The sequence below is a fragment of the Coregonus lavaretus genome (assembly GCF_964263955.1).
Source record: "Coregonus lavaretus genome assembly, chromosome: 11".
In the NCBI taxonomy this organism is placed as follows: Eukaryota; Metazoa; Chordata; class Actinopteri; order Salmoniformes; family Salmonidae; genus Coregonus; species Coregonus lavaretus.
In genome coordinates, this window is record NC_139998.1 from 45,350,787 (window position 1) to 45,369,008 (window position 18,222).

Genomic DNA, 18,222 nt, shown 5'->3' on the forward strand with positions numbered 1-18,222 from the left:
GGATAGAGTTTGGAAACAAAGGAATTTAACTGTATTGAGACTGTGCTGTATGCTGAAACTGAATCATGCCTTAAGAAAATAAATATTAAACTGTCTTTTGTTCTGCCTTTGCTGCCTGCTCAATCCCAGACCTAGAACCTCTCACTTTTCCACCCCATGACACATTCATTGATGTCAACTAGCTCATATGCTTGGAACTACCAATGTCTCTGGAACCTGGCAGACCAGAAGTCTTGAAGTGCTCCTGCACTCCATAAAGAGTAATTGCAAACCCGCACTCCACGCACAACATTCGGATGAACATTTGCAAGTTGGACTGCATTGGCAGTTTGTTATGGTACACTGAGCACATATGATATGAACTCTTAACGGAAGACCAATAATCGTATGGCCCTATAATCTAAACAATGGATGATTACAAACTGTAGTACAGCATACACACACCTGATTAAAATAATCAAGGGCAAGATTGAATAATATCATATACCGTTATAGAGGCTTGAGGCTATGGTGAAATCTAAATTATATTAAGAGGAACAACCTCGTATGGCAAATACAGTCGATGCCTAAGGGGAAACTAAGTGTGCCCATTGAACAACACAGGGTTTTCACTTTCATATAACTGGGGTATCTTTTTGTTTGGTTCGTGACAGGAAACTACAAAAACCCACTGCTTGTCAGTGGAAGAGGAAACCACAGTACAGCTTCAAAGAGCTTGCTTTTTGTCTTGAACAAGTCACAGTTGAATAACATTCCAACTCCTGTTCAAGTCCTTTCACACATTTTCAGTCTCTGCTACATGTGAAAAAGGCAAAAATAATTTATCATAATTTACTATTGCAAAAAATGTACACTTATTGTCACTTTCATGTCTTAAATTCCCTTTCACTACAGAGGAAATGGTATTGACAGATGTCTGTTCTACCAACTAGAACAGGGTGAGGTAAAAACAGGTTGAAGATACTAATCAAGATACATTTTCTTTGTCAGGAAATATGTTGCGCTGTCTGAAACAGGAAACTGTATTACTTTCCTCCTCCCACCACCATGAAACACAGTGTCTCATCAACAAGAGACATCGAAGACATGGATGCCTGTTCATAAAGAAGACACCTTTCTGCCCATCATATTTTGAGGTAATGGCTGTACATAGGCTGCTTTGTGGATGTAGTGGTGAAGACTGAACTTCAATTGATGTCTTTTACTGCTTATTATTGTCAAGCTGACACTAGGTAGTGTCAAGACAACACTGATTAAGTGCTTGAGTCCAGTTCAAATGTTAATCTTTGGATGTTAAGACTCAAAACTGTGTTGAAATGTTAGGTTTGTTCAAATGAGAGTGTTGCTCTCCACATGGTATGTTTTTCACTATTGTATATATTGTCAGTTTTCTGATCCAAAAATCTTCGACCTGGTCTTGTTGAAATAGATTCAACAAAATGTATTGTGTAGATTCCCATGGGTTAGTTCCTCTGTTTTGGAAACCCCTAGTTCTTAATAACATTTCATTTCCCCTTGTGGCTTCAGTGGCGAGCTTGTTGACGTCATCCTCTTCTTGTAAAATCTAGGACGTCACTATCCTTCCTCTTCCCTCAATTTACTTGCAGTTTCTCAGGTAATTTGTGTCTCAGGAGTGGTTCTACCAATGGATCTCACTGAGGAGGAGACAGCACCTCTAGTGGACAGGGAGAGGGGGGGCAGCCAAAGGTCCGGTTCTGGCTCTGGTTTACAAGTCCATCTCTACTTCCTCCCTGCCACAAAGGCGGGAACAACGTTCAACATATCCTCTGGCCAAATCTCTGCTGAAAGGGTCTGTGTCCTGGCAGCAAAAAAATGTGGTAAGATATGTGTTTTTATATGAATATGGTTGTAATTTTTGTATTTAACCCTGTTGAAGAGCATATGCTGTAACCGTGTGAGGAATAATTGTAATATGGTGTGAAATAGACATCCTTACGCTGTTTACCAAAAAAGTGGCGAGTTGATTGCTTTGTTGTTGTTTAAATCCCAAATTGCCCCTTTAAGGGAGGAATTTTGGAAATGTCCTAGACTACGCCACCTTTTGAGTGTGCATACCCATTTCTTCTGGAATTACAAAATATGTATTGGAGCCTTGTGTATCCTCCTTCAGGACCTTGCTGTCTCCAAGCCTTCTATTTATTGAGAATGCAGTCACGTATTAGCTTGGATGTTCAAACCTGCAAAAAACATTTCTTACAATAACGTTTCTCTCTCCTTAGGAATCCTACCAGTGTACCACAGCCTATTTGCTTTGGCGTTTGATGATCTCTCCTACTTTTACCCCCCAACACATGTTTTCAACACTGATGAAAGCATTAGCATTCACTACAGAGTCAGGTGAGAAAAAACGTTATGTAAAAAAGAAACATTTGACTAGAAATACATTTTATGCCTCATATTAACTATTATGTTGCACTTTATTTGGTCTTAGTCTGTCATGTGTAGTGCACCACAATAATGTTTCCTCATACAAAGGGATTTTATTAGCTGTGAATGTGAACTGGATGACTTGTGTATTAAATTGTACTTTTTTTATTTCCCGTGGTTACAAAGGTTTTTCTTTGCCAACTGGTTTGGAGAGGGGTCAAAAACATCATACCGCTACTGTCTGAGAAGAGGCAGAATCAGTGCAGTGCTCGACTACTGTGTCATTGATTATCTCTTTGCCCAGGTACATAGAAAACACTTCCAACCTTTGCAGTAAGCCAAAACTCACATTTAGATATGCACTATTTGGATGTTAACATATGGCAATAGATCATGTGAAATTACATTCTCACACAATTGTGGTGCGATAAAGGCTATTTGTGGTGAATGATTCGCTTTTAATGGTATTTCTAGAATTTCCACAAGGGCATGTACATGTAAGTGTTCTACTAAATTACTTCCTGTGTTCTGTGTATAGTCTTCATTTTTTGTGACCTGTAGTCCCGCAGTGACTTTGTGGCTGGCCAGGCGGGGGTCTCACCTCCCTTGAGCGTCCAGGAGGAGTGTCTTGGCCTGGCAGTGCTCGACCTATGGCGACTGGCTAAGGAACACAACCAGAGCGTCAGGGAGGTGTGCAAGACAGTCAGGTATGAATACTATAAAGAGGGTATGAAAATGAGTACATTTCTTTATGTCAACGGGTCTCTTGGTTTCTTATTTGGCTGTGCAGAATAGATCCATTTCCTGTTTTTTCAGTTACAAGTCATGCCTTCCCGAGACGCATCGGCAGGACATCCAGCAACTGAGCCGGCTTGCGCGTTACAGAATCCGCAACACTCTGAAACAGTTCCTGAAGAAGCTGGGCCGCTGCTCGGTGGGGGAACGCAGTCTGAAGCTGAAGTACCTGATGGAGCTGGCAGGGGTGGAGCCTTCCCATGGCACTGAGACCTTTCAGGTGAACCACCCCGGCTCCCAGCTGCAGCAGAAGGAACCGACGTTCAGCCTTATGCGGGTCGCCGGGGAGAGTGGCATACAAATCAGTGGAAGTTATTGCCCTGCCGAAGTCCTGGTGAGACAAAGTGCAAAGTCCCTACTGTGGGTCATGATCATGATTATCATGCTGTATCTACATTGACTGAACACAAAACATAAATAATGTTCCCTTTCAGTCAGTCACTCGATATAGCATACTATGGGGAGTCAATGACCAATCCTATTCCCCTTGAAGCAAACTTCAATCACGCCCAACTGGCCAATGGATGCTGAGCCCGCCCTCAGAAGCACTGCCTTCTTGGCTATAATAGCGGGGCTCACATCCATTTCCTCAATTCTTCAGTTCACCTGAATAAAGAACGTGTCACACAATTTACAAACTTTTCAAGCACACAAACGCTATGAGATTCGGATCCGACATAAGTGTCTATTAGTGGGCAGAGAGTACTCGTCCCCCTAGATGTTGCAAGTTTTGGGTCTTGGTATCGGTTTTTGTGTTTGGGAAAAGCAAACTACTTTCTACTCTGCTTGTGTAGCTAATGCTTCTTTGCTTGGGAAGGATTTGTGTTAGCTAAAACCACACTACTTTCTGCTCTGCTTGTGTAGCATGTGCTTCCTTACTTGAGTAAGATGGCCAGTGGTAAGAGTAAGTTCAAAAAGGCTAACCAGCCGAGTTTGAACCTCCGACCTTAACCTAGGACATGTGGTTTCACAATGAAACATGTAAGATACTCTCAAGTGCTTTCCTGTTGCCTGGGGTGGAAACACGTGTAGTGTCGAGTCAATGTTGCTAATTATTGCTGTTAAACAAAGGAGTCCGCTAATACTGAACTTTGATCATAAGTTTTATTCATATTACAAGATTTCAGCATAAGTGTACAGATGTATATAGCATCCGGAGAGCAGTGTTTCCCAAATTGCAATGGCCGCTCTGCTCTTCTTTGTCTCCATCCAGTACTTATAATATTCCCCAAAATATGGGTGGCTCCCTCTACTGTCCAATCCCCTGTCTTCTATGGGGCATCACCCTAAAAACAATTCCCTCTGACACTAAATAAACATCCTCTCAGGTTCCACTTGAAAACATTAGCAAACTCATAATTCTTCATATACTACAAACGCTCAGGAGGCCTTGGCTCGGACCAGTTTGTGTGACCATTGTCTCCGGCTGGGTTCAACTTCCATTGGGAGTCAGGGTGACTTTGTGAGAAAGATCAGTGGTCGGAGTTGATAGGGGTGTCATCCCAGCCGAGTGAGGCTCATTCCGTTTTTCCGGCAGTGTTCAAAGTCTGGATTCCGGAGATTATATACTATCCCTGGTTGGCTCTGGATGATTTTCAGTGTGTGAATCTGATGACATCTGTCCGGGGCAGCCTGAAGCCCCGGCTTTGGATTCGGCAGGTGGAGAATGAACCATTGGTGGTGAATGTGCTTTTGATGGCGTTTTGTCCCCCACAGCGGAGCTCCTCCAGGTTTGGGGGAAGGTATTTACTTCCTGTCCCGACAGAGGTGAAACATCACTTACCCCTGTTTAAAGATTTTGCCGATGAGTGGAGAGTTACTTAGCTCCAGAGGCTAACAAGGGGGCTAATCATAGCACGGTGCTTCCGAATAAACAGCGCCAGTTCTAGGGATTCCTGAGAGGGACAGGCGGATCTATATGGATCAGTGGCGATTTTAGCATGTAAATATTGGTGGGGCAAACTCAACAACCCAAAAAATCGATGCATGCCAGCAAAGCCACTACACAACACAACACTAAACAATACATTAATTGGACTATAACGGTGACAAACGGTGCCGACAAACTGTTAGGGCCTACATATAGCTGTCCCAACAGCAGAGTCCCAATAGCAGTCCCAGCACCTTACCACCGCTACATATAGCTATCAGCGGAGCCATGTCTGGCAGCGAAACAGTTCATTCAGCCACATTTACTGCCTTTAAAAAAAACATAGCTGATATGGCTGACTTGCTGAAACAAATGTGGTTTCTACTGACAATTGAGATGTACAAACTAGGGGACGACGAGTGGATAAGAGGCAATTCGTAATTTCGATTAAGACATTCATGATCGAGCTAGGACGGACGTAGTCAATATAACTATTGTTCAGCACTTTTGAAATGTACAGCGACAGAATTCAGAACATGGGCCGTTCTTACAGTATTCTCCCTGTACACCAAGTCAGAACCGTAGGATAAATTACATTACATTACATTTTTGTCATTTAGCAGACGCTCTTATCCAGAGCGACTTACAAATTGGTGCATTCACCTTATGATAGCCAGTGGGACAACCACTTTACAATAATTATTTTATTTTTCTTTGGGGTGGGGTAAGGGGGGGTAGAAGGATTACTTTATCCTATCCCAGGTATTCCTTAAAGAGGTGGGGTTTCAAGTGTCTCCGGAAGGTGGTGAGTGACTCCGCTGTCCTGGCGTCGTGAGGGAGCTTGTTCCACCATTGGGGTGCCAGAGCAGCGAACAGTTTTGACTGGGCTGAGCGGGAACTGTGCTTCCGCAGAGGTAGGGGGGCCAGCAGGCCAGAGGTGGATGAACGCAATGCCCTCGTTTGGGTGTAGGGACTGATCAGAGCCTGAAGGTACGGAGGTGCCGTTCCCCTCACAGCTCCGTAGGCAAGCACCATGGTCTTGTAGCAAATGCGAGCTTCAACTGGAAGCCAGTGGAGTGTGCGGAGGAGCGGGGTGACGTGAGAGAACTTGGGAAGGTTGAAGACCAGACGGGCTGCGGCATTCTGGATGAGTTGTAGGGGTTTAATGGCACAGGCAGGGAGCCCAGCCAACAGCGAGTTGCAGTAATCCAGACGGGAGATGACAAGTGCCTGGATTAGGACCTGTACCGCTTCCTGTGTAAGGCAGGGTCGTACTCTACGAATGTTGTAGAGCATGAACCTACAGGATCGGGTCACCGCCTTGATGTTAGCGGAGAACGACAGGGTGTTGTCCAGGGTCACGCCAAGGCTCTTTGCACTCTGGGAGGAGGACACAACGGAGTTGTCAACCGTGATGGCGAGATCATGGAACGGGCAGTCCTTCCCCGGGAGGAAGAGCAGCTCCGTCTTGCCGAGGTTCAGCTTGAGGTTGTGATCCGTCATCCACATTGATATGTCTGCCAGACATGTAGAGATGCGATTCGCCACCTGGTTATCAGAAGGGGGAAAGGAGAAAATTAATTGTGTGTCGTCTGCGTAGCAATGATAGGAGAGGCCATGTGAGGATATGACAGAGCCAAGTGACTTGGTGTATAGCGAGAATAGGAGAGGGCCTAGAACTGAGCCCTGGGGGACACCAGTGGTGAGAGCACGTGGTGCGGAGACAGATTCTCGCCACGCCACCTGGTAGGAGCGACCTGTCAGGTAGGACGCAATCCAAGAGTGAGCCGCGCCGGAGATGCCCAACTCGGAGAGGGTGGAGAGGAGGATCTGATGGTTCACAGTATCAAAGGCAGCAGATAGGTCTAGAAGGACGGGAGCAGAGGAGAGAGAGTTAGCTTTAGCAGTGTGGAGAGCCTCCGTGACACAGAGAAGAGCAGTCTCAGTTGAATTACCAGTCTTGAAACCTGACTGGTTTTGATCAAGAAGGTCATTCTGAGAGAGATAGCAAGAGAGTTGGCTAAAGACGGCACGCTCAAGAGTTTTGGAGAGAAAAGAAAGAAGGGATACTGGTCTGTAGTTGGAGGGATCGAGTGTAGGTTTTTTGAGAAGGGGTGCAACTCTCGCTCTCTTGAAGACGGAAGGGGACATATAAAAGTGGACATATAAGCAGACAATGAAAGCTCTTACAATATTCGATGATGACATTTCTCTAAAACAGGCTATAGGCTACATGTGCAACACAAAGTCAGAACAGTAGGCTAAATTATGAGGGGAAATTATTAGGGTGAGGCTCATGGGCTACCACAACAGCTTACTACACAACATACACATACTATTACTTTCTTAGCTACAGTATACATACAGTGGGGGAAAAAAGTATTTAGTCAGCCACCAATTGTGCATGTTCTCCCACTTAAAAAGATGAGAGAGGCCTGTACTTTTCATCATAGGTACACGTCAACTATAACAGACAAATTGAGAAAATAAATTGTAGGATTTTTAATGAATTGATTTGCAAATTATGGTGGAAAATAAGTATTTGGTCAATAACAAAAGTTTCTCAATACTTTGTTATATACCCTTTGTTGGCAATGACACAGGTCAAACGTTTTCTGTAAGTCTTCACAAGGTATTCACACACTGTTGCTGCTATTTTGGCCCATTCCTCCATGCAGATCTCCTCTAGAGCAGTGATGTTTTGGGGCTGTCGCTGGGCAACACGGACTTTCAGCTCCCTCCAAAGATATTCTATGGGGTTGAGATCTGGAGACTGCCTAGGCCACTCCAGGACCTTGAAATGCTTCTTATGAAGCCACTCCTTCGTTGCCCGGCGGTTTGTTTGGGATCATTGTCATGCTGAAAGACCCAGCCACGTTTCATCTTCAATGCCCTTGCTGATGGAAGGAGGTTTTCACTCAAAATCTCACGATACATGGCCCCATTCATTCTTTCCTTTACACGGATCAGTCGACCTGGTCCCTTTGCAGAAAAACAGCCCCAAAGCATGATGTTTCCACCCCCATGCTTCACAGTAGGTATGGTGTTCTTTGGATGCAACTCAGCATTCTTTGTCCTCCAAACACGACGAGTTGAGTTTTTACCAAAAAGTTATATTTTGGATTCATCTGACCATTTGACATTCTCCTAATCCTCTTCTGGATCATCCAAATGCACTCTAGCAAACTTCAGACGGGCCTGGCTTAAGCAGGGGGACACGTCTGGCACTGCAGGATTTGAGTCCCTGGCGGCGTAGTGTGTTACTGATGGTAGGCTTTGTTACTTTGGTCCCAGCTCTCTGCAGGTCATTCACTAGGTCCCCCTGTGTGGTTCTGGGATTTTTGCTCACCGTTCTTGTGATCATTTTGACCCCACGGGGTGAGATATTGCGTGGAGCCCCAGATCGAGGGAGATTATCAGTGGCCTTGTATGTCTTCCATTTCCTAATAATTGCTCCCACAGTTGATTTCTTCAAACCAAGCTGCTTACCTATTGCAGATTCAGTCTTCCCAGCCTGGTGCAGGTCTACAATTTTGTTTCTGGTGTCCTTTGACAGCTCTTTGGTCTTGGCCGTAGTGGAGTTTGGAGTATGACTGTTTGAGGTTGTGGACAGGTGTCTTTTTATACTGATAACAAGTTCAAACAGGTGCCATTAATACAGGTAACGAGTGGAGGACAGAGGAGCCTCTTAAAGAAGAAGTTACAGGTCTGTGAGAGCCAGAAATCTTGCTTGTTTGTAGGTGACCAAATACTTATTTTCCACCATAATTTGCAAATAAATTCATTAAAAATCCTACAATGTGATTTTCTGGATTTTTTTTCCTCATTTTGTCTGTCATAGTTGACGTGTACCTATGATGAAAATTACAGGCCTCTCTCATCTTTTTAAGTGGGAGAACATGCACAGTTGGTGGCTGACTAAATACTTTTTTTCCCCACTGTATCTCCCTGGCATATTACATCATTTATGCAGCAGCATCTAATACATTTTTGGACTCACCTTGTTGTGCTCACTTGAACAGGAAGGTGGCGCGGCGGTTCTTCATGGGCAAATTTTGTCATCAAACTTTGTCATCAAAGTCTGGCATTCTCTGGATTTTTGGTGCTTTCAAAACAATTGGGAACTCTGAAAAAAACAAGGTTGAATCATCACATTAATGATCTTCAGGTCGGAGCTCTAGAAAGAGGCCCAAGTTCCTGACTTAGAATTCCGAGTTGGATGACCACTCACTGTTGAATTGGTGATTTCCAACTTGTTGTGTAATGTTTATGTCCAATGGTCGATGAGCACTGATACGTTTTATCTATAATTTCTCTTCATAATTTATTTTCAGATGAGAAGGATTAAAAAGGATTTCCCAGTAGATTGTCGACTTGATTCATGATGATGACTGTTAGCTTGCTAGCTAAGATTTTGAAAGTATGATGTTGACATGATCAGTTTAATCAAAGCTACTGTAGATATAACGTGATTTGACGTCATTTTATCTGTGGCCAATGACCTTGAGCCTTCTTGGATGGGCACTTCTAATGTAACTCCATGGCAGTACCCATTGGGCTTGAGTTTTCGAGCTCTACCCTTAGATTTCCGCTGGCTGTCCCACCACCACAGAAAGCACTGAGCTAGGCTGAAACACCTGCATTTTGGAGCTGCCTTACTCAAGAAAGCAAAAAAGAGACCAAGTTTGTATGCGGCTTTATTAACTCAATTATTATATATTTTTTTACATTGTTTGCAAACTGATACAGTGGGGGAAAAAAGTATTTAGTCAGCCACCAATTGTGCAAGTTCTCCCACTTAAAAAGATGAGAGAGGCCTGTAATTTTCATCATAGGTACACGTCAACTATGACAGACATAATGAGAAAAAAAAATCCGGAAAATCACATTGTAGTATTTTTTATGAATTTATTTGCAAATTATGGTGGAAAATAAGTATTTGGTCAATAACAAAAGTTTCTCAATACTTTGTTATATACCCTTTGTTGGCAATGACACAGGTCAAACGTTTTCTGTAAGTCTTCACAAGGTATTCACACACTGTTGCTGCTATTTTGGCCCATTCCTCCATGCAGATCTCCTCTAGAGCAGTGATGTTTTGGGGCTGTCGCTGGGCAACACGGACTTTCAACTCCCTCCAAAGATTTTCTATGGAGTTGAGATCTGGAGACTGGCTAGGCCACTCCAGGACCTTGAAATGCTTCTTACGAAGCCACTCCTTCGTTGCCCGGGCGGTGTGTTTGGGATCATTGTCATGCTGAAAGAACCAGCCACGTTTCATCTTCAATACCCTTGCTGATGGAAGGAGGTTTTCACTCAAAATCTCACGATACATGGCCCCATTCATTCTTTCCTTTACACGGATCAGTCGTCCTGGTCCCTTTGCAGAAAAACAGCGCCAAAGCATGATGTTTCCACCCCCATGCTTCACAGTAGGTATGGTGTTCTTTGGATGCAACTCAGCATTCTTTGTCCTCCAAACACGACGAGTTGAGTTTTTACCAAAAAGTTCTATTTTGGTTTCATCTGACCATATGACATTCTCCCAATCCTCTTCTGGATCATCCAAATGCACTCTAGCAAACTTCAGACGGCCCTGGACATGTACTGGCTTAAGCAGGGGGACACGTCTGGCACTGCAGGATTTGAGTCCCTGGCGGCGTAGTGTGTTACTGATGGTAGGCTTTGTTACTTTGGTCCCAGCTCTCTGCAGGTCATTCACTAGGTCCCCCCGTGTGGTTCTGGGATTTTTGCTCACCGTTCTTGTGATCATTTTGACCCCACGGGGTGAGATCTTGCGTGGAGCCCCAGATCGAGGGAGATTATCAGTGGTCTTGTATGTCTTCCATTTCCTAATAATTGCTCCCACCGTTGATTTCTTCAAACCAAGCTGCTTACCTATTGCAGATTCAGTCTTCCCAGCCTGGTGCAGGTCTACAATTTTGTTTCTGGTGTCCTTTGACAGCTCTTTGGTCTTGGCCATAGTGGAGTTTGGAGTGTGACTGTTTGAGGTTGTGGACAGGTGTCTTTTATACTGATAACAAGTTCAAACAGGTGCCATTAATACAGGTAACGAGTGGAGGACAGAGGAGCCTCTTAAAGAAGAAGTTACAGGTCTGTGAGAGCCAGAAATCTTGCTTGTTTGTAGGTGACCAAATACTTATTTTCCATCATAATTTGCAAATAAATTCATTAAAAATCCTACAATGTGATTTTCAGGAAATCTTTTCCTAAATTTGTCTGTCATAGTTGACGTGTACCTATGATGAAAATTACAGGCCTCTCTCATCTTTTTAAGTGGGAGAACTTGCACAATTGGTGGCTGACTAAATACTTTTTTTCCCCACTGTATGTGACACATAAGCATTTACTGTGGCAACAGTGCTCCAAAGTGGCTCAGTCAATGAGGCCAATACTGTGTAAAATGGCCTGTTTCCGAGTGTGTACATGTAAGCCAGAATATCTTTAATGATAAGAAGAAGCTGAGTATTGAGAAGTCAGAATAAAAACAGAGCTTGACCAGTCTTGTTTAGTCGGCTCTGGAAGATCATGGATCTTTACACATGCTAAATCAAATTAAATCTAATTTCATTTGTCACATGCGCCAAATACAACAGGTGAAATGCTTACTTACAAGCCCTTAAGAAAAATAAGAGTTTATGCTAAATAAACTAGTGAAAATAAAAAAATGCCCCTAAGACCTTGTCTATTATTGTACTCATATCACGCCCAGTTCAGCTCAGCAGGCAATCTACTCCAAACATGTATTTAGTATGCCTATAACCTAGTTCATACATTTTTTTAAACAATTACATATATTTTCCTCCTACATTAACAATGGAGAGGCCCATAGCCACTTAGAGAGGCCCATAGCCACTTGCAACAGTTCTGTGAGAGCTTTGCAAGGTTGTATGGAAAACAGAAAACGCTCCACTTTGACAAATTGGGTCCAGCAATCATAATGGGCATCTCCACAAGTCCCTTAAGAGTGAATAAGGAGTAAACGCATGTTACATTTTTCCATTCTTGTGAATTGAAATTAGAAAACCTTGATGAGATTTTAGCGGGTAGTTGGCCCATGTCTGCAGGTGCTTTCAGTGCATCGACTTTAAGCTGCATATTTCTTAGTATTCCATCATCCAGCACACCAATATTCTTCCAGACGGTAAAAACATGTTTTGCTGTCCCCAGTAAAAGATTATGCATAGGGTCCACTACAGCCATGTCTATGGGCATGAAATATGGCAATTTAAATAGCTCAGAGAATCTGGCCCCAGTTTCAGTCTCTATTGTTTCCCTCTCTGCCTTGGTCTTCCATTTCCATGGACATTTCTGCAGGCATTTGTTGCAACCTGTGTGAGTTCGACCTGAATCTGTGTTGTTGAACAGATAAAAAGATGGTGGTGAAAGTTAAAAACATCACACTAACAAAAAAAGTTTCTAATAAAAGTTTTTAATAGAATGACATTGAAAAAAACAAGGGCCTGAAAGGCCTGGCAATAAAGTAGCCAACTTTATAAATTGTTATGATATATTATCGATGTACACTAGCTTTGAGCGTGGATCTGTGCACCTAGAGCCAAAGATGGTGGATAAATAAAGATGTCTTACTCAGGCCGTTTACCATTGAAAAAATAGTCACAGTTCTGGTCTACTTAAGGGGTGGCTCTCCCAATGCGATAGCAGCTGGGTCTGGTCTACTTGTCTATGAACCAGAAAAATGAGCCAGTGAAATGTCTCGCTTCCTCTTCCGTCTCAGCTGGAGCAACCATATACTTGTCTCCGAGAGTTTTGATGGGACAAGAAGTGGTTTCATTTTATTTATTTTAGATTTTATTTATACTAAACCGTGCTTCTTAACACCTGCCCGCTTAACCCAGAAGCACCAATGTGTCGGAGGAAACACCGTTCAACTGACGACCGAAGTCAGCCTGCAGGCGCCCGGCCCTCCACAAGGAGTCGCTAGAGCGCGATGAGCCAAGTAAAGCCCACCCGGCCAAACCCTCCCCTAACCCGGACGACGCTGGACCAATTGCGCTCCGCCCTGTGGGACTCCCAGTCATGGCCGGATCGAACCCGGGTCTGTAGTGACGCTTCAAGCACTGCGATGCAGTGCCTTAGACCGCTGCGCCACTCGGGAGGCCGGGGGGTGTTTTCTACTGGCAGTCATTTTTAAATATATATTCCTGTAGCTACTCGTCGCACCAAGCCATGGAAATGGTTACGGATAACGTTTATAATTGGGACGTCAAACATTCAGCCTGCTGCACAGACCCTATGGACGCTCTAGTCTAGAGCGCCTGGTTAAATTGTACTTAGGAGCATTTTTAAACTCTCTCCATGGTTAAAGTAGGAGGAAATAGATGTAATTGTTGTAAAAATGTGTGAGTTTGCTACATTTACTATCATCATATATTAAAATATCGAATTACTTTGACATTGAATTATGTTATATTACGCTAATTTCCCTATGGTGGACAGAACATGTTACTACATTACACAGACTAACGTTTTCACCACACAATCATTCCAATTTTGTTTTGTTTTTGTGGCCCATCCCCCCCCTCTTCGGAGGACAAAAACAAAATGTGTTTTTACAGCTTTTTCTTTTGTTGTTACATGTACATTCTACACACATTTTACATACATGCCAATTTTTTTTTTTTTTTTTTATCTACTTACATAGCGAGAATAAAGTAATTTGATATTTTTATATACATTACATCTAGATAGATAGTACTTATACATTATGTGTGTTTTCAGTCATAACTATTATAGAACATGAGCTTTTAAACCCACCCATCAGCTACTCTCAGTCCATCCCACCTATCTCCGTAAACCGCCGTCTTATGATTTCCATGTGCCATATATTTTTCAACTGTGCTGTGATGTTTCACATACATTCTAAACCTGTCTAATCGCATGGTATCTGGTTTTCCAAATCTCCCAACAGTGCTATTTGTAGGGTTAATTTGAGATAAATGTTGTGATTTTTCAGCCATTCCCGAACCTGTGACCAGAAACAAGTTACATAGGGGCAATACCAAAATAAGTGATCTAATTAACATTTTAGTCATTTAGCAGACGCTCTTATCCAGAGCGACTTACAGTTAGTGAATACATATTTTTTGGTAATCCCGCGCAGAGGATTACCACAGTTCCCTGTGGGTTTGAACCTTGGGCTGCCGGGGTTCATCGACTTTGGTCGATGCTATGCAGCGCACGCGTGCGCTTTACCAAGTTACGACAGGTGTTCTGTTGTTTTTGGACTTGCGGTTCCTTGTACGAGTTCTGACATTTCAGGCTGGCAATGTAAATATTGTTCTTGGAACTGTGGGGTATAGGGACTTGGCTGCAGTGGCAGCATGTCAGTGCACATAGACAAGTTGCAGCAGGTTCTGGTTCCCTATATGGGGCTCTGACAGTTCAGGCCTCATGAGGCTCTGACTGTTCAGGCTTCTCGGGTAAGTATAAGGGAAAAAGGTGGCTTCTGTAACCTTTTTTGAGCCGGTGGAACCTGTGTGTGCTTGGGCTGCCGTGGGCCTCCTAGTTTGGTAACCTCTGAGCTGGCTTGGGACGTGATTGTATGACCCAATAGTATGTTATATCAAGTGACCGACTGAAAGGGAACAAGGGAACATACAGTTATGACTATAACTACTGTTCACTGAAGGAAGGGCAGTACTAAATTGAGGAAATGACTGCGAGCCCCAGTACTATAGCCAGGAAGGCGGGGCTTCCGAGGGCGGGCTCGCATCCATTGGCACGTTGGGCATGATTTCAGTTTGCTTTAGGTGAATAGGATTGGTTGTTAACTCCCCATAGTATGTTATACTTTGTTCCCTCCTTCAGGGAACAGTAGTATATTCATAACTGTACGTTCTGTCTCAGGAGTGGCAGACATTCTGTGACTTCCCAGAGATCATCGACATCAACATCAAGAGGGCGTGCCACGAGCAGGTTCCCCAGGACAGCAGGGTGGTCACGGTCACCCGGCAGGACGACAGATGCCTGGTTGGTTGAAAACACTGAATCAATGCGCAATACATCCTTAATTAATGCTTAATCAACAACACCTGGGCAACATCCATTTCGGGGGGTGTATAGCTAATGAAAAAGTGTGCATGTCACAATTCTTCTCCACAGGAGGCCGAGTTTCGAACAGTGACCGAGGCGCTTTCATTTGTTTCGCTTGTGGATGGTTACTTCAGGCTGACTACAGACTCCAGTCACTATTTCTGTCAAGACGTTGCCCCTCCCAGCCTGCTTGAAGACATTGAAAGCCACTGCCATGGGCCAATCACGTAGGTCCTTCAAGACTTATATCAAACCCATAGAGATACATTAGATTTAAACATCTCAGTGTGCCTTTATATGTTGTTTCCTCAGGTCTGAGTTTGCAGTGCACAAGCTGAAAAAAGTAGGCGCCAAAGATGGCAGGTTTCTGCTAAGACGCAGCCCCAAAGACTATGAAAAGTTATTTCTTACCGTCTGCGTTCAGGTAAAAAGTAAACAATTACAAAGCATAGTCAATCCTCAAATTGCTTTAATCTGGATATACTTTTGGTCACACTTTTATTAGATAGTCTGGATGGTCCATATGTATTGCATTTGTATTGTATTTATTAGAAATCCCCTACAAATTAAACAGTACATCATATAACATTATTACACTGCATATCTACAATAGAAAATGTATAATACCACCACACAACAATATTACAATGTACCTGTGTGTAGAGTGTGTGTTCCAGCGTGTTAATGCACGTATGCGTGTGTGTGTGCTTGTGTGTGTGTGTGTCTCTTCACAGTTAGCATTGTTCCATAAGGTGTAGTTTTATCTGTTTTTAAATCTGATTTTAGTGCTTGCATCAGTTACTTGATGTGGAATAGAGTTCCATGTAGCAATGGCTCTATGTAGTACTGCGCATTTCCCAGAGTCTGTTCTTGACTTGGGGACTGTGAATAGACCCCTGGTGGCATGTCTTGTGGGGTATGTATGGGGGTCTGAGCTGTATGCTAGTCATTTGAACAGACAACTCGGTGCTTTCAACATGTCAATAGCTCTCACAAAGACAAGTAGTGATGCATTCAATCTCTTGAGCCAGGAGAGATTGACATGCATGTCATTGATGTTAACTCTCCATATACATTTAAGGGCCAGCCGTGCTGCTCTGTTTTGGGCCAAATGTAATTTGCCTATGTCCCTCTTTGTGGCACTTGACCATATGACTGGGCAGTAGTCCAGGTGCGACAAAACTTGGGCCTGTAGGACTAGTTTTGTCAAGAAAGCAGAGCAGCACTTTATTAAGGAGAGACCTCTCCCCATCTTAGCGACCGTTGCATCAATATGTTTTTACCATGACTGTTTACAATCCAGGGTTACTCCAAGCAGTTTAGTCTTCTCAACTTGCTCAATTTCCACATTATTTATTACAATATTTAGTTGAGTTTTAGGGTTTAGTGAATAATGCTTTTAGTTTTTTAAATATTTTGTACTAGCTTATTACTTGCCACCCATTCTAAAACTGACTGCAGCTCTTTGTTAAGTGTTGCAGTGATTTCACAAACTGTATATACTTCCATTTGTTTTTTCAACTGGTACCAGGGGACTTTAAGACGGGTCTTGTGAGGCCTAAACAACCAACATGTACATGTTTGTGAGTCTCCTGACACTTGTGGAGGTCGTAGAGCAAAATGGAGAACACCATCCTGTTCGTGAGAGTTTCATCTTTCCATAGTTAGTAGGCCAAACCGTTCGGACACTACAGACAATTTTGAGAGAAGACCGATTTTCGGGATGTCTCATGGTCTGACAAACACCGCTCTAGCTCTGTCACATAGGCAGATGCGGTGGATTGAGACGCATCCAATGCAAAACAGATACAGTTGAAGTCGGAAGTTTACATACACCTTAGCCAAATACATTTCAACTCAGTTTTTCACAATTCCTGACATTAAAAAATTCCCTGTCTTAGGTCAGTTAGGATCACCACTTTATTTAAAAAAATTGAAATGTCAGAATAATAGTAGAGAGAATGATTTATTTCACATTTCCGTGGGTCAGAAGTTTACATACACTCAATTAGTATTTGGCAGCATTGCCTTAATTGTTTAACTTGGGTCAAACATTTCAGGTAGCCTTCCACAAGCTTCCCACAATACGTTGGGTGAATTTTGGTCCATTCCTCCTGACAGAGCTGGTGTAACTGAGTCAGGTTTGTAGGCCTCCTTGCTCACACATGCTTTTACAATTCTGCCCACAAATGTTCTATATGATTGAGGTCAGGGCTTTGTGATGGCCACTCCAATACCTTGACTTTGTTGTCCTTAAGCCATTTTGCCACAACTTTGGAAGTATGCTTGGGGTCATTGTCCATTTGCGACCAAGCTTTAACTTCCTGACTGATGTCTTGAGATGTTGCTTCAATATATCCACATAATTTTCCTTCCTCATGATGCCATCTATTTTGTGAAGTGCACCAGTCCCTCCTGCAGCAAAGCACCCCCACAGCATGATGCTGCCACCCCCGTGCTTCACAGTTGGGATGGTGTTCTTCGGCTTGCAAGCAACCCCCTTTTTCCTCCAAACATAACGATGGTCATTATGGCCAAACAGTTCTATTTTTGTTTCATCAGACCAGAGGACATTTCTCAAAAAAGTACGATCTTTGTCCCCATGTGTAGTTGCAAACCGTAGTCTGGCTTTTTTATGGCGGTTTTGGAGCAGTGGCTTCTTCCTTGCTGAGCGGCCTTTCAGGTTATATCGATATAGGACTCGTTTTACTGTGGATATAGATACCTTTGTACCTGTTTCCTCCAGCATCTTCACAAGGTCCTTTGCTGTTGTTCTGGGATTGATTTGCACTTTTCGCACCAGAGTACGTTCATCTCTAGGAGACAGAACGCGTCTCCTTCCTGAGCGGTAGGACGGCTGTGTGGTCCCATGGTGTTCATACTTGCGTACTATTGTTTGTACAGATGAACGTGGTACCTTCAGCCATTTGGAAATTGCTCCCAAGGATGAACCAGACTTGTGGAGGTCTACCATTTTTTTCTGAGGTCTTGGCTGATTTCTTTTGATTTTCCCATGATGTCAAGCAAAGAGGCACTGAGTTTGAAGGTAGGCCTTGAAATACATCCACAGGTACTCCTCCAATTGACTCAAA

The 18,222-nt window shown here is 43.3% G+C and overlaps 1 protein-coding gene across 1 annotated transcript in view; it reads left to right on the forward strand.

The window, feature by feature from the left end:
- The first annotated feature begins 1,053 nt into the window (after positions 1-1,053).
- Positions 1,054-18,222, forward strand: part of jak3 (Janus kinase 3 (a protein tyrosine kinase, leukocyte)) — a 32,875-nt gene continuing 15,706 nt past the window's right edge. The window contains exons 1-9 of the mRNA XM_084171772.1: positions 1,054-1,136; positions 1,608-1,838; positions 2,241-2,358; positions 2,575-2,692; positions 2,950-3,095; positions 3,205-3,517; positions 14,945-15,067; positions 15,200-15,357; positions 15,443-15,554. Coding sequence (XP_084027898.1) covers positions 1,646-1,838; positions 2,241-2,358; positions 2,575-2,692; positions 2,950-3,095; positions 3,205-3,517; positions 14,945-15,067; positions 15,200-15,357; positions 15,443-15,554 — 1,281 coding nt within the window. The 5' untranslated portion in view covers positions 1,054-1,136; positions 1,608-1,645. The remainder of the gene's footprint in view (positions 1,137-1,607; positions 1,839-2,240; positions 2,359-2,574; positions 2,693-2,949; positions 3,096-3,204; positions 3,518-14,944; positions 15,068-15,199; positions 15,358-15,442; positions 15,555-18,222) is intronic.